Here is an 18,019-nt window from a genome sequence, read left to right on the forward strand (position 1 = left end):
GAAGGGAGTTTAACAGAGAACAGGAAACAGACAGCAAGTACAAATGTATCCAAGGGTTTAGTCTGAAGAGTGGGAGAGAAAATGAGGTAGCAATGGGATGGGCAGGTAGGGGAAGAAAGACCTTTTTCTAAGATGGAGGAAATAGCCTAATGTAAAACAAAACGAACGATTCTGAAGAGAAAAGCAATCACTGATGATGGGGGAGAGAGAAGAAAGAAATGTGGGAGGAATGAGCAGGCCTTAGTATAAAGCATGGGTGGCTCATCATCCCCAAACAAAATGTTATGTAGAAAGGTTAATAGGAGACATAGTTATTTCACTATGATATGAAATTTAATCCAATTTTAGTCTTCTGTTTCTCAATTGGCTATTATTAAACATAGGTCAGAAGAAAACCATCCTACATTCAATTACGAAAGAGGTCACTTCCCCAGTGAATCCTTTAAAAGACTATTTGGAAGGATCAAACAATTACCCTTGTACAATAATTTGTGGCTTCATAAAAATGCATTTAGAAATAACAGGTACTGATCCATTATTTTTAATGTAAAAGACACAGAGTTTGTAATGGTAACAAATAAAAAAGCATCAGATATAATATTTCCAATATATGTTGTGATAAATGTCATTAGCCGAGCCTGTCTTCCCGTCCATTTTCCAATGGTGTGATAGTATTTATTTACCCTGTGTTATTAGAGAGTGAATAGTCACTAGCCTTCAATTTTCACATCAATTGTAGAAAAAAAAGATTCCATTTTCTACCCAGTCTGAAATTGAAATTGACTTAGCATCTCAGAACTGTCAAAAATTTCTTTTACGAAAAGGTTTGCTTTACAGGGGCTATAAAGTAGGTGTCATCCTTGACACTGGCATTCTATATTCATGCTGAAGGTCTATGGAAAAGAAACGTTAAAAACCGTCAGAAAGGTCTTCGGAAGGCCTAGCTGTCATGCTTTGTGCCTCCTCTGGCTTCCTTTGCAGTCAGCCTCCGTGCTGTAGATGTCAGAAGCTCTCTACTTAAAACCGCTAACAAGGAAAAGAAGAACACTTGAAGAATATGATGTCAGTTACCCTAGGAATTTTCTTTGCTAACAGGTCAACCTGACATTTATTTTCCTGTATTAAAAATGGGAACCTCTGTTTCCATTCAAATTAAAAGAAGCATACATTAAGTTCTTGGGATTTACAAATCTGAAAATTACTCCAAGGAAACCTCCCAATATGTGTCCTTATAGAACAGAGCTGTTCTCAGTCCAGATGACAAACAAGGAAACAAAATTATGCAAAATTGCTCTTTTCAAGTTCTTTCTTTTCTATGTCAAAGTGCTGTTCTTGTGTTTCACTTAGATGGGGACAGTCTTTTACATATTTATTTTAACTGCATTCCCCAAGTCACCAGCAGATTGCACCGGATGCCATTTAATTTTACTAACGTGAACCTGGTCACATTAATCCACATGGCAATTAGGCCTGAGTCATAAAAACTACAAGTCTTGATACTTCTGACACGAACAAATAAACGCTGTTTTGTGTGCTTCCTTTCTATAAGCGAGGGCTTTTGCTTGGCGGGGGTCGGAGGCAAGGGTGAAATGGCAAGCTGCCACCTTGTCAGAGCAGAGCAAAATCCTTCTCATGGCACGTGACACAATTCCACAATACGCTTTATTAAATGCTTTGCTTTTTCATCACACTTATTTTTAAGTGGGATGAAACCCTAACATTTTCAGAAAATAGAGGTAGCTAAATAGTCTTTGTCTGAAATCCTAAGAGGCATAAAGACCGAAGACTAATTCTTACAGGCAGGAAGCTGCATTCCAAAGTAAGGACAGCCTGCGATCCACCTGGACCAGCATTTGGATCTGTGATTAGAACACTTGGCAGACAGACTCTTGCCAGAAACACTTTTATAAAAGAGTGTATGCCCTCATTCCCTGTGGTCTCAGCAAACCTCAAGGATTACTGGCCAAAGTATCTCTACTTTTTCCCATTGGAAGAACCTGCTGGTTCAGCCATCTCTGAGCACAGACATTTATTTTCCTAACCCCTTTTTTGTAGAAACTCTGTAACGCAGGAAGGCACTAAACTTTGCCCAAGAGTCACTTTCAGACTGGCCCACTTGTTCACCACCTGACGGGTGACTATCCCAACAGACATACCGCACTGTTCTTGAACTGTTAATTCTCCACCTGCTTGTGTGCCTGGCCACACAAAACCAAAATGGTACATTATATAACTTCGAAAGCACTGATTCTAACATCCGATTGGTGTGTGCTGATGATTTCTGAATACGCCAGCAGCTAGGACTATGGTTTTCCACTATGAAAAGGGGCTAATAAAAAATGATAGGAAAAATCACTTTTCTGCCTTTTCAAGCAGTAATTTAAACCCCAAAGATTGAAATCAAAATCAGAAAGTTTCAAATTGATTAATATGGAAATTACTAAACCATCAAAACTGCTGATGTCGTAAACAAAATTCGTCAACAGCCACTAAGAATTCATTAAAAGTAGATTTATTGTTGTTGTTGTTTTAAAAAAACGACTGTGCAATATGTGCTTCTCAAGTCATTTTTGAATCTGGTTTGTTGTTCATCTCTTCTCAGGCTTCAGTTTGGAAAGGCTAAACGAGAAACACGGTATAGACACACAGTTAGTATGTACAGGTAAGGGAAGAAGCAATAGTCAATCGTGTTTGTTATTCTCTCAAGAGCCTACAAGGTGTAATACAGCTACAACATTAAGTTTTAAAATCTGCTCGTGTGCATCATGTTCTGAAAACTATTCCATTCTAAAGAAAGATAGTAGTGTATCTGATTTCAACCAAACAAGGTTTCAAACTAAATTATCTATTTCCTTTTACAAAACTGAATAAAACAATGCTGCAGGGACCCAGGTCATCATTTTAAATGTAATTGGAGGATTCAATTTTAATGACAATATTGCAACATTACTTTTGCTTTGGCTTTCCATAGTAATAAACTCTCAGCAATCACACGGAGACAACAACACAAATAGATCTGAGACATGGACAATAAGGTTAGTTCTAAGAATCTTCAGTTTTAGAGTGCACACAACTCTAGGACATTTAAATGACAATAATTCTCATTTGTCAGGCAAAGTAACATCAAATTGCCTTTACTCCAGGGCTGAAAGGGGAATATGCAATTTTAAGTGCTTAATATCTGAAAATATTGTCCTAAATATAGGATTTTATAATCTTGTTGATTATTTCAATTTGGAGATGGGCAAAAACCAGGGCAAAAGCATGTTGCTTAATAATGCTGCTGATTTCACTTAAAAATGAACACATTTAAAACATTAAACAATAGATCTCTCTCTCCTTCTGAAGTATAGATTTAGTAACAATTTCATACAATCGCAGAATTCTGAGAAATATTTTATAGTATTAAATTTGAATAGCCAAGCATCTGAGAATCAAACATATCCAGAGTCAAAATTTCAGACCCTCCATCTGCTCTGCACTTTGCACTCAGAATGATTACATTAACATATTGTGTTTACCTATGTAGTAAGCACAGTAGGTTTCTTAAATACAAAGTCATTTTAATTAAGGCAGTAGGATCTCCTTATGTGCAAAAGATGTTGTATGAACAAGAAGAAATTCATACAAACGTGACACACTTTACATTTGTTATTTGACTGCTTATAGATTTAAAACTTGCATTAAAGCAACTTTACACTTCATATACTCCATAATTTATAAACAAAAGAGTGATTCATAAGGCTGATGACAATCATTCCTGAGCTAATTATCAATAATTAAATCATTTTTGCAAATACCATTCAATGTGTGAAACAGAATACCAAATCATTTGTACATACCATTGAATTAAAATACCTACTGAATGGGTCATGGTTTCTTCTGTTGGGGTTTTAAAAATGTGGTCCATCTATTTGACCCTCATCAAACTTAACCCCAAATCACAGGAACCCTATAGGGGTAGTAATAGAGTATGCGGGGTTTTTTGTTGTTGTTGGTTTGAGGGGGAAGGAGGACTATGAGCCTGTCTTTGAAGGAAAACATACTATTATTTCCTCAAGCATCTACAGAGAAAAGACTCATATACCTAGAAAGCTAGACTCCAAATAGCTCATGTCCCTAACCCTAGCCTTCTTTGTTATCTGAACCAAAAAACAGAAACAAAATCATCACACACACACACACACACACACACAAATACACACACACGTGCACACACACACACATAACCCTCTTTGTACTTCAGCCCAACATTGGCCAGCCATATTTGAATCTCCTTATAAACTGTTCTAAGAAATGTATATGTATGTATATAATTTAATCAAGCTATTCAAAAGCAAACCCTGCTAAGGAAATCACCTCCTATTTAAAAGAACACAGAGAAAGGAAGCAACTAATTTTAAAATTTTACTATATTTTTTATGTTATATTTTAACATCAACCTGAGAGTCTATTAACCTCAAATAGATTCAGTAGGTATGGAAGACAGTTAAAAGTTGTTTCAAAAAATCTAACAATGCTTTAAGATCTTCTCAAATACTAAGGAGTATAATAATGAAGGAATAATTAAGAGCCATTAGTAAAACAAACGAAAAGCTTATTTTATGCTTAATAAATTATTCTCCAATGCCAGAAGCAGTACAGTGGTACCTCGGTTTTCGAACGTCTTTGTTGACGAACATTTCGGTTTACGGACACCGTAAATTGTATGGATCTATGGTATCATTAGAAAGTAAAATTCATGCTAAATTTGCAGTTTTAGGAGTTGATTTTAATGATCTGGAACGGATTAATCCATTTTGCATTAGTTTCTATGGGGAAAAGGTGCCTCGGTTTTCAAATGTTTCAGAACTCGAACAGTCTTCTGGAATGGATTATGTTCAGAAACCAAGGTAGCACTGTATTTGACAAGCTTCATAGCCATTTCCCAAAGCGATGAAGCACTGGTTTGCAATCAGACAGAAGACAGCCATGATCAAGAGAACTAGACAAGATACTGCAACTCTGCTTAAGATATATTTACATTCTCCATGTGGTAGTAAAGGGAAACAGAGTTTGCCACACAAAACTATGACCTTTTTAAGATACCGATTATTTTTAGCTGATGATGTTTAAGAAACAAAAGACTCAAGAGAACCTTTGATCTTCCCCCTACCGGCCTAAAAAATTTAGATAGAGGACCTGCTCCAAGAAGGGAGTTATTAGCATAGAAAACATTAGATTAAGATGAAGTAAGTGTGACAGACAGGGAGAAACCTAGCAAGGTCCCTTTGATTCAATTCCTCTCTGTGTCTCACTGTTAAAGATGGCAGGTCTCATATTCTTAGGGAACCCCCATGTGTACATACATAATAAATTGGGTCATCTTCCCGTTAATATATCTCATGTTTATTTGATTTATTTGTCCAGCCAAAAGATCTTAGAAAAGTAGGAGGACATTTATTTTTCCTCCCTGACAATGGTGTGTTGCTCTCCTCAGAGAAAAAGCTCAGTTTTGTGGAATTCGCACACTTCTATGGGGTATAGACGCACATCATGGCTGATTTTAAGCTCACAGCGTAATGTCACTGAAGGTGGAGCTGGGAGAGCTTCACAGTGGTATATACAGTATTAACATCATGCCAACACAATAAGTATAAATAGTAACATATAATAAAATCATTAGGAAGTGATGAATTTTGAATATTTTATATAACTTATTTAATTGTTAGTAATGGTTATGTTTTAACCATAACTGGTTGGCAAATTTTCTAAAAATTAAACAATTGTGAACTGACTAACAAACCATTTATATGCTATATACCCAGAAAAGGTAGATGTCTATGATTTTCTTACTAGCCATTCTTAGACACTGAGCGAATACGAACTTGGTTTTCAGAAAAAAACCTTCAGCCCCTGCACCTAAACATAGAAGCTGATTTTCAAGAATATGCAGGCCTTTGAACTTATAAATAAGTCAACTTCATCACAAAGCTGGCTTTCCCTAACAGGTTATAGGTACAAGCTATAGAATTTGATCTAGAAAAAAACCATCATATAGTACTTTACGGAGCTTTTAGCAAAAAGGGAGGTGGGTTGGGCTGTAATTCAGACTCCCTTTGAAACAACATACATTTCCCAATGGGCTCCACACTCTCCACTCCTCTGGCCCCAAAAAGAAAATTTGATCATAAGGTCTCATTCTGGAATTCCACGTTACAGAAAAAATAATTTACAATAGAAATAATTTATAAACAAACTAAAAGTTTGCTTATTTTCTATTCCATGAAAAGAACAGAGCACTGTATCTATCAGATAAATGCTGACTAATGAATGAAAACTAACAAGCCATCAGCTTTCAATAAGACTTCAGGAGAAACCCTGGAAATAAGACGGGGCTCCAACTCGGATGGATAAGTCTCAGGGGAGGCTTGCTCCCTTTTCATATTCTCTAATTTAAAGAAGACAGTTGTACAAATTCCTCAAATTTTAATTGATGGCAACAACCTTATTTCTGTATGTTATATAGGTGCCAGTTTATGAGCTGTCAGTTTGCATATATGGAATGAAAAGCCCCCTGGCCAACACAGAAACTGAAATAAAGTGGCAATTAGAGCAATTTCACCCTGTAAGTGATCTTGGACATGAAATATAATGAAGAAAGATGATCCGACCTAAAATGCATTCAGAAGGTCAGCATATAAACAAGAAAAACTCTAATGTAAAACTATGGAAATCCCGATGTTCTGAAGCACTTGAAATGGAAATCCAGTTGTATTTAAATTAAAGTTGACACTGCTAATAGGCCAGACTTTGTGATTTCTCCAGTCCATAGTTTACTTCTTCCATGCACTTGACATAATCAGACATCTACAGAACACATCTGTTGTGCTATGTAGCCTGAAAGCTGGGCCCTGAGTCCTCAACTTTGCCGGTTTGGCTTATCTGAAACTCCCTGAGTTATTGAGGTCAACCTCAGCACCATCAATCAACAAATTCTACGAAAATAGAAGTTCATTCACATTTTACAATTATAATAGTTAAAAAGAAGATATTCATAATGCAGGATAACTACTTTTTGAAGAGTCAAGTGGCTATGCTGTACGTTTTCAAATTTAAACCATCATCTTGATATGTTTAGGGGTTTAATTTATGGAACAATCGAGTAATCTTTGTATTTCCCATTAAATACCTGATTATAAATCACCTATCTAAGAACATTTACGTGAGAGTTTCAGTGCAACTTCTGAGCAACTTGTCACTTTTATTGTGTAGCAATGATTTTTAAAAAATGATATGCTAAGTAATCGTCGAGTATAATTTAGGGACACAAAAACTGCTGTCAGGAAACAGCCAGAGACTACGTTTAATGAAATCTTTACAGACCGAAGTAATAAGTATTAAATTAATCAACACAGCTTAATTGAAGCCCTATTTGCAACATTTTTTTATTAGCCTTGTTTTTAATGAACCTTTAAATGCTACCACCAACTTGAGCTCTATGTTAAATTTAAATAATGAACCATTGTTCACATTCATAAAAGAACAAACACTGCTTTAATAGCCCTTTGTCTCAACGGGGCTGTTACTCTCAGGCCTAAGATACAGACTCGCCCTCCTTCCTCAAGCACAGCAGTCATTTCCGTGGTTGGCAAGGTTATCATCTTTAAGGCTAAAATGGTCTGAAATAATGAAAGTGAAACCCTAAAGAGTAAAAATGCAATAATTGAGGCTGGAAATCAGAAAGGATTTTGGCTGACCTCAAATAATGTTTGCAAATCTGTGCTTTCAGTATTTATTAATTTCACACATATGTTGTGGGATGATCTGGTGTGGGGTGGCAAAGACTTACCTGAACATGTCTCCCAAACCCTTCAGCATTCCTTTCTTGGCTTTCATTTTATCCTTTTCCTTATCTCTATCTTTCTTCTTCTCTTTTCCAGTTTTATCCTTTCTCCTATCAATCTTATCGCCTTTGTCTTGGTTTCCGTTCATTTGTCTCTCCAGAGAATGTGAAGGCTGGTCACTGGCTGTGGACACAGACTCTCTCCCGGATCTTGAACTTTCTTCTGTGTCTTCCTCCACTAGTAAGGGTGGAAAAATAAAAAAAGATAAGGAATACAGTGAACCAAAAGTACAAAACGAAGGAAGCTTAAAATATATGTGAGGATTTCATTTTTCTACATTTTCTACCTTATGTCTCTGCCATAACATGGGTTGCAATGCTGTTTGCTTTTGAGTAGAATGAGAACATACTACGTGATGTGGGTGATTACAATAGTCAGAGAGCAGCTGTTTCCCAGCCAGGTGCTCACTCGGGGTAATACCCTCCTTGATACAGAGCATGTATTGCTGCAGGGATTAGTTGGCCCTCATCACACAGCACAGACCAATAAGGGTCCTACTTACTTTATTTGCAAAATGAAAAGAAAACAAGCAGCCCCTCCCCAAGTGCCTCCTCTGCTCTTGAGTAAGGATGAAGTGGATCCACTCTGGCCCCTCATTAATGGATTCGACTACGCCATTCACTAGTAGGCACAATGGCTTGCTTCCTCAGGCTCCCAAATATGTCTGTTTGTGATTTCTGCACACAGAAGACTGGACCTTCGTAGCCTCTGCAGCTTCTTTTTATAATGTCATTTGGCCAACATTGTAAGTAAATGTAAGTAAATATGTTCTAATCCTAAACAATTTTGCATGGCAGTCTACACAATGCAGGTGAATAGAGGTGGACAGAGCTATGAAAATGTGTGATTCAATAACTTTACACTCTGCTGAACTTTGCAGATAAAAGCTCTACTTAGTAATAACAGTATTCCATCCTTTGAACCACATTTCATAGGCATATGGTCCAATGGCAATTCAATACCCTAAACCGCTTGCATTTGAAAGAACAAGTAACTAAAGCGGGTTTCCACCTACCAAAATAACTTTAAGAATTTCTATATTAAGTAGGAAGAAATAGATGTACATATTAACAGCCATTCTCATAAATCTTTTCGGAGATTAATTGCTTAAGGTTTTACTTCCAAATATAGTAAGATTTACTGGGTCTTCGAGTTACCCATGTAATTCTGAGGTCATTTTTTTTTCCTTTTCCTGCATCAACAAATAAAGTATGAATCCGTACTTTTTAGGTTTTCTTCAAATATAGAACCAAATAGAACAGTTAGGCTTCTTCCCAATCTTTCAAAAAGAACTGACCTCTAAATAAGGTTAATACATCTTTCAGTTAAATTCCGTCTTGCATCAGTAAGGGGAACCTAAGTTAGCAATACACAATATCAAAAGTATAATAAGACGAGTTAAAACAATCTCAGTATCTTAGTGTTCTGATACTAAACCCTCACACATCTGAGAAGAGACTATCAAATGTTGACTTGACTACATCCAAGTAATACAGTTTTTTAAAACAACGTCAGGTATTTACCATAATACTCAAAAAAAGGTATAGAATTCTTTTGTTTATACATCTGGTTGAAAACATGAGCCAACACATTTCCCATCTCAGCAGATCATACCCTAGGTCTGGCCAAAGAGTAAAAATATTACCACATCTAAATCCTGAAGGTACTGTGGAGGTCATTTAGACCAACTTTTTCTATTACCTGCTGAGGAAACAAAAGGTTTGGGGCCAGCACACTCCCAGTTTGGGGCTCTTTTTACTCTTATATCCTTGTACAGTTAAACTTAGCAAGACCTGCATGCATTTCTTTGATCAACTTTATGAATGTTCGATTGCACACTTCACACAGCAGGGATTTCAGTAATCTACAATCCAGTCACTACACAGTCTGCCCAGAAGGTAATTCCAGCAGTCAATAATGGATTTCAGAACGCTGTTGTCAATCCTGCGTGGTCATTTTGCGTTGTGACTTGTGGCTCAGATGAGTGACATCACTCTAAAAGCTAGATCCAATGTGAAGTGACTCTAGGACAGGCTAGGAACCAGAGACACGACTTTAGAAAGGCTAACCTCCCTCTATACCCGATTATCTAATTGTGAGCTACCTTTCTCCTCCAGGGGACGTGGTAGATTTTTTAAATTTTGCTTCTTTTCCTCTCTGTCAATTAATCTGTAAATAGGAATTGTACAGGCTTGTTAGAAGTAGCCAGTTACAAGTTGCAGATAGGCATTGCTAGTGAAAATTTGTAACCTGGCAAATAAATGCGAAGCCTGCCCTTTTTTTGTGGTTTATACAGACCAGAGAAAGAATATCCTGGCCTACTGTCCGGGAGCTTGCTAATTATATGAAGCCTTTCAAATGAGAGCCCCTCCTCAACCCCCAAGAGAATGTAAATGTAGCTTTAGCAGAGTTGCAGCATCTTGTCAATACCCTTGACACGACTGTCCTCTATCTGATTTCCAACCACTGCTTCAACCCTTTGGGAAAAAGGTGTGGCCTCAACTTTGAGATAGTCGACCAAATCATTATAAAACAGTTCTCAAAAGTTCTCAGGACCTACAAACCTAGGTCTGTTGGTATACATACGTTAAATAGATGGACGCTAATAGATTTTCTAAAATTCCCAACATGCAAAACTCCTTTTACCTATACTCCCATAAATCTTTGTACAAACTTTTACTATTGTACTTCTCATATGACATGATTACATGTTTGTCTCCCATTCTCTAAGCTTCTAAATTGAGGAATGCCAGGTAGACAGCAGCTGCTCATCAGTGATTGTTTAAATGAAGGATTGCTGATTCATGACTGCATTCCGACCAAACAAGCTTTTATTCAACCTCTGAGTATCAACATTCCTCTAGCTTCAGAACAATGCCTCCTCTCCTATAATCAAGCCTGACAAAACTAGCCACACACCAACTACAGTAACACTAGGAAGGCCCATTGTACAGTTAGTTAATCTTTGAACAACGTGGAGGTTAAGGGCACTGATCCCCACACAGTTGAAAATCCACATATAACTTAACTTCCCCAAAACTTAACTACTAATAGCCTACTGTTAACTGAAAGCTTTACCAATGAACATAAACAGTCAATTAACACATATTTTGTATACTATATGTATTATATACTGTATTCTTACAATAAAATAAGCTAAAGAAAATGTCATTAAGAAAATCATGAGAGAAAATACACTTATAGTACTGTGTTTATTTACTGAAAAATATCCTTGTATAAGTGGACTTGTGCAGTTCAAACCTGTGGTGTTCAAGGGTCACATGTACTTGGTTTAGTTATCAGTGTCTAGTATATTTTTATGTTATTATTGTTAGTACTATATGTATCATCTAATGGATTTTACAACCCTCTCCAAATGTCTGAAAACTATAAACAAAAAACGAGCCCAATAAATGTAAATGACTTAGTCTTCCACAGCAACCATTATCATAAATCATGAATGGAAGTATCAGTAGCAATTCTGCTAGTTTTCTGCCTAACAGTTTTGGCAGAAGTGCAAGGGGCATATGTCTGCTCTTGGCTCAGTAACAGGATAAAGGCAGAGCCTTCACAACTAACTATATGCTGAAGTCACATTTGTTGCCAGTTCTTTTCATAGTCACAATAATTTTCTGGTGTATGTAATACAAATTCTTTTCTACATTGGGTGAAACAGAGAAAATCAGTATTAAATCATTTATTAACTTTGGGTTTTGTAATCTCATTTTATAAAATAAAAAATCTTAGCTCAGATTCTGGCCCCAAGCAAGTGGACTATTTAAGATGATACAGGCATATTTGAGATTCTTTACACTTATTTTGAACGTTCTAATTTAGAAAATACATTATCACAGAAATTTTTCTGGGGGTGTACTGATTTAATTAATCCCTTCGAATGCCAACTAATTAAAAATATTTAGCAATATGTGGCTTCATATGTACAAACATAAGATGTTCTTTTAAAGTATTACATTATATATGCTTGAAACTCTAAAATTATTTGATAGGAAAAAATTAGAATATCTTAATGAACCGAATCCCTATGCAAGATAACTGGTTTTTCAAAACCTAAATAAATTGGTTACACATACTCTGTGTGTGTGTGTGTGTGTGTGTGTGTGTGTGTGTGCGCCCCCCCCCCCAGATATACTAGTATACTAGTCAGGTTATTTTCAAGGTTTAAAACAAAACTGTACATTTAGTACTAGCTTTATAATAAGGTACATATTTGTATTCCTTTCAACTAATAAAATAAGAAAATCAAATAAATAATTTTTCATGTACAAAAAGTACTGGTAATATATTAGCAGTAAATGGCTTGAACTATTGTGTTCATACAGTAAATTACAATGTAAGAACTAATCATAAACCTACATTTAGATAATTTACTATTTTAAATGATATGTAAATTTTACATTTTCTCTTTAATTTTGCTCATCTTTACAGATTATTTGCTTTCCTTTTGCAGATAGGCTACACAAAGAACGATGATTATCTTCTTCCAAACAAATAAAAATTTCTATTTTTGCCTAACATTTATGCCTATTTTAACCTACGCTAGGCACTGAACTATCAGCTACTTTCCCATGTGATTACCTATAAAGAAAGATTCTCTCAAGTTTCTTTTTTAAAAGAAGGTGTAACATGAAGCTGCTTATTTCTTTTTAATGTAGCAGTCATTCTGCAATTAAGACATACCTAATTACCATGTTTTTAACACATGCAAATGTAGCTCAATTAAAATTCTAATCCATGTTACAAATTAAGCTACTCAGTTCTGCAAGGTATCATGTTAGGACTGGGTCACCAAGAAGTTTGGAAAAATTTGGGCACTTATATGTTAATGATAATGGAGAAAATGGCTGTAGGTTTCAATTGAAACTCAAAATTCTGTAGCTTATGCCATAAATACTTCTAGTCATTACAAACATTTTATTATCAAAAGTTGACTCTAAGTCACATGGCACATGGTCATTAGTCTTTTTTTTTCCCCATTGAGAAGCAATGCTACTATTGATCTCTGCTGGTTGCTTATCCAAAATCCATTTCCCCCTTTCTTCTTCCTAAGAACTCTGATATGGTTCAGAAATGCAATCTAGCTCCAAGGGGTAATTTCATTATTATATTTACACCAACCTATAGGTGCCTACTTTGTTGATATATTAGTCCAATGTTATTAGACCCATAGTGGCCCCATCAGCCGAAATGGACATATTCCATGCTTGGGAAAATGGCTCACTTCCTCCTGTAGGATATGAACAAGAAAGTAAAATGCCTGCACCCTACAGTTACCTCTCGATAAGCTAATTGTGCACAGTGTAGCTAAAGAGGCAGAAAGATGTTGGGTCTTTGATAATACCATTAGGCTATAGAATCAATAATCCCCTGAAACTGCCCAACTCTAGAACTCAGTTATGTAAGAAAATGCGTTTCCTAAATGTTTGAGCTGGTCTAAGTTGGATTTTCTATTAAACGCAGCTGAAAGCATGCTAATAAGTACATTGTATAAATCAAACTTTAGAGCATGTGTGGAATATGTACAGTGCTATTTATCACAAGTATAAGATTTAGCAATTAATGTCATCCGAGGCAACTCTGACAGTTTTATTAAAATTAAAGGATTTGTACAGACCTGTTACTAGAATTAAATGAATTGACCAATAGGTATAAACAGAGGAGTACAAAGGAAAAATGATACTATTACTTCTCATTCACCCATAAGCAAGTACTCGCCTCTGTGAGCACAGCCCAAAGAGGTGTTGTTAAATATTGATTGAGTGAATGACAGAATAGTTGAACAAATAGCCAACGATATGAAAAACTATCCTTTATTGCTTCCTATTCATAGAGAATTATTCCCGATACTACAAATACCTATTGATAGAAACAAATATTCTTGAGTAACTTATAATTTACTTTGGAAGACAAAGGTTTAAACATAATAATTGTACACATGCTTGGTCATTAGAATCTATTCTCTTAACACAAACAAAATGAGTTTGAAACAGACATTAGTAATGGAAAATGTCACTAGATGTAGCAAAGCCACTGACCACTACCAATTTCTATTGATTAACGTTAAGTAAAATGCACTGTAATAAAAATAAATGAGGACTGGACTCCTGGGCATTGCAAAGTTCTGTGTAGAATTTGAGAAGTTTGGGACATAAATATTATTTTTGTTTCTAATTTTAATTGAATATTTTGACTTTGGAAAAGGAAGAAAGATGTAGGAAATGAACAGCTAGTGATACAGATGGTGTCGAATAACAAGATCTGCTTTTCTGGACTCTGACTTTTAACATTAGAACGATGAGCTCTTGGCAATGGAAAAATTTAGCTTTTTTGGAACTTAAAAAAGAGAAGCCACACATATAAAACTGGCATGAAACATGTAGAACTAAGAAGCTTTTATACTAAATGTGGAGTGGGAATAATAACTTATAAGATGAAGAACTAAGAGTATGACCGTGAAAGAAGAAAAAGATATGAAAGAAACAGGTGACATTTATTAGTGGTATTATAGAAGATGTTTCAGCAACTGGAGGAAGGTTCAAAAAGATTCCTAAGACACTCTATTCTAAAAGTACATTTATTTCATTAAAAAGAAACAAAAGCAAAAAAATAAAAAAACCTTTCAGTTTATGTTGGGGTAAGGAGTGAGTGGAAGGACAAAAATAGTAAGATCATTCTTCCAAAGAATTTAACACTTATCACCAAAATAACCATTCTTCACTTCTACTCTACATTCTAAACTTCTTTTTAATGCTCCCTCCAAATGAAACAGGTGAAACGCTCATAAAGATATTAGTAGAATGTCACCTCCATTATCCCACTCTTTCCAAGAAAATGCTGCAAAACAAGTACAATGATGGTCAGACCCTCAATTTTCTGAACACTTGCAGATTTGCTTTGGTGTCTAATTGATTTTTACATTCAAATAATGGTCAGCAATGGCTACTGTTTCTAGTCCATGAAGACAATGTATATTGAAGCCAACGGCTTTCTTTCAACAGACCGAATGGATTGGTTATGGAATCAAAACGATAGCACTCATAACCCTAATGTTGAAATTGCCACTAAACTTTTATTTTAATCAAGGAGTGAGCTTGGTATCAAATATTATTGACAGCATTAAGGAAAGACGTTCCAGGCCACTGCTATGATTTTTTTAAGTGGAGAAACAAAACCAAAATAAATAACAACAAAAACATGCAAATGTGATAAAATAGTGAATGGCTAGCAATGCTCTATTTTGCTATTTATTGACAATTCAAAACAACTGCCCCCTCAAAAGCCAGTGTTCCTAACTCCATTCTCCACAATCCATACTGGAGCACAAACAAAAATTTCTTGATGTTAAAAACATACTTTATAACAAGAAGTCTCAGGCACACTGTATGCGATCTATTAGGGTTTTAGAAAGTCTAGGGAAAACCAGATGGCTTAGAGAAATGTTTTCTGAAGAAGGAAGACGACAGTGCAATGTACACATAAAAGTGTGAGGGAAGTTTAGGGCAGTAAAAAGACAGACCTCACCTAGAATGCATGGTCTGGGAGAGGAAGCTGGGGTGCAGGGAGAGGGCTGTGAGAATAAGAGAATAAGAACATGATTAGGGAGTTTCCTCAGCAAAGCTAGCAACAGTAAGACCAGTTGGGAGGTTGTGACAATAACCTCAGATATTAAATAATAAGGATTTGGGCTAGATGGGATAGAAGGAGTGAAATTAGGAGATTTTAGGAGGGGAGGAATCAAAAAAGCTTGGTAATGGAGTGATTACACAGTGAGTTGATGATTCTAAGTTTCGGAGCCTGGAAGTGCTAATGAGAAAAATCCCATCATCATCTGTCTTTGTGTGTGAGAGGCTACGCATATAAATGCACTTTCTTCCTGTCCCCTGGCATGGCCAAGCATCGTTACTCACCTGGATTATTGCATACTATCATGTAACTGATCTTCTTGACACCAACACTGCTACTTACATCCCATCCTGGATAACCCATCCTGTATCCCAGGGCCCCCAACAATCATATTCTTTTACTTGAAATTCTTCAAATGCTCTTTAAGGTCCTTAGCGTAAAATACAAGTAATTTAAACTAGGCTGTCAGTGATCTATTCTCTGCTTACATCTTAAATCTCATTCCTCACTGTGTTTTCACCAGCACACTACACATCAACCCAGTAGAAGTACGGCAGTCCAGAGATGGTCCGCATTCCACAGGTTTCGTATGTTGCCTACGCACCCCACTGAAGACCACTCAGGCACCTGCATTCACCTCAGCCAACACCTCTTCGTAGAACCTTCTCCCCCTACCTCCCTCTTCACTCTGTTTCCACAGAGGCTGAGTGGGGACCTGTGCACTACAGTGGCCCCTAACTATGCTGCTTCTCAGTGTCAGTTTATACTGCTTTCCAGTATCAGATTTTAAGTGTCACGACTCATTAATACACAAGTAATTTAAAGTGGTTTTAGTGTAAGGGGCTTTTCCCTTTGGAAGTTTAAAGTTCTAGAAAAATCACAGGACTGATAATCACAAGGTATGCATTCTATGATTCAGTTCCTAGGTATGATCTTGGGCAACTATTTAAATGCTTTTTCTTATTAAGAAAATGGTTAAAATGAGGAGTTTATAATTCAAATACTGCAGATGTGACTTTTCATTGCATTTTGGGCTTCACTTTTCATGTAGCAAAAGGAATGTATGGAGTAGCTCCAGCTACTTTACATGCTTACACAAATACTACATTCAGAAACCTCCTACAATCAACCAAAGCTCCTTTTTATTTAAAACTGCAGGTGATATTTAAGTGTACAAATGAGTATAAAAAGGCTAGGATAGATTCCTCTTATTCCTAGCATTTCAGGAAAAAGAATATTTTTATAGATCAATATCCAATTATTCATCAAAATAGTAACCAAATAGGAAATCTTTTACGAAGTTCTTTGAGTTGGAAACCCATGTTCTGAATTCTTTCACATATTTACTATAATCTAAAAGTTCTACGTAAGATAAAATTAGACTTAGCTTACATTATTTTTACTCAAATAGGTAGTAACAGAAGGTGGCTAGAACTGTGCAGAATGCTGAAAGTAGAAAATCTGAGATATTAAATGCAATATGCTATTTTGTAGCTAATAAAACAAAGAATAATTCCCCTGGAAGCTCTCTGATTAGCTGATGTACTAACGTAAATTTAGTTTCTTCCAATCTCATACTGCTAACCTAAGTGATGCAAATTGTAGAGAATGCTTTTTTCTTATCTCCTAATGAAAGTACTATAAAAAGGTAGGCAAGCAACTCAAAAACAATTTGTCTGTTTTCAAGGCATAGGGGTTTTCACAATTAAAATTCGCAACTAGATATATCTTAAAATCAATAGGTGCAATTAATAGACTAGTATTTGGTTTTGTTGGATTTCACTTCCGTGACCCCAACAAAACGTTGTTACTGAATTGATAGTAAGGTTTACTTACAGCTTAGCAACTGTTAATTGAGAGAAAAAAAAAATGGAACTATATATTTTTGAAAAAGAAAACAAAGAAATGTTATTGCATGCATTTTCTTGGTAGCAACGAAAACTGATTTATTATGGGGGATATAAAAGCTACTTGCTGAGAGCCAGGCAGGGCATGTAATTTGCATAGAAGAGGGAGCAGATTGTAGATGCCTTGACCTGTCAAACACAGGTAGGGCCTCAGAGATAATGGGTCCCAGAGTACAAAGCTCCATCTTGATCCAGACAGACACACAACATGGAGAGGCCAGATGGATTAAATGAGAGACAAAAACGCTGGCTTCTGCCATCTCCACAGGAAGAACGTAAGTGTTACAGAAGATGACAGATACCAGATACCACATGGATCCTGCCCCAGTCTCTTGGCCCCCAGTGTTGTGCCAATGCCATGATTTCAACACTGCTGAGAAGAGGAAAGCCTGTTTAGAGCCATGAAATAGAGCCACTGGGGAGGTGCTCAACTCAAGTGACAAGCGCAATCAACTGCGTCCATGCCGAAGTGTCTTACTTGTAAGGAGGAAAAGGGCTCAGTGACAGGAGAAAACAGGTAACTCTCTGTTCTCACCAACAGACCCTGGCTCCCGCTTTATGCAGCTTTTCCACAATAGCCCCCTC

The 18,019-nt window shown here is 36.3% G+C and overlaps 1 protein-coding gene across 26 annotated transcripts in view; it reads right to left on the reverse strand.

The window, feature by feature from the left end:
* Positions 1-18,019, reverse strand: part of PARD3 (par-3 family cell polarity regulator) — a 610,024-nt gene that overhangs the window by 179,737 nt on the left and 412,268 nt on the right. For 24 of the 26 annotated variants that reach the window (XM_081059103.1, XM_081059088.1, XM_081059079.1 and 21 more), the window contains one exon: positions 7,832-8,063. In XM_081059103.1, the coding sequence (XP_080915229.1) occupies positions 7,832-8,063 (232 nt within the window). Of the gene's footprint in view, positions 1-2,491; positions 2,620-7,831; positions 8,064-18,019 lie in introns of those variants that run through there. The other 2 variants (XM_081059095.1, XM_081059094.1) reach the window with 1 other exon arrangement.

Source organism: Rhinolophus hipposideros (assembly GCF_964194185.1).
Source record: "Rhinolophus hipposideros genome assembly, chromosome: 1".
Taxonomy (NCBI): domain Eukaryota; kingdom Metazoa; phylum Chordata; class Mammalia; order Chiroptera; family Rhinolophidae; genus Rhinolophus; species Rhinolophus hipposideros.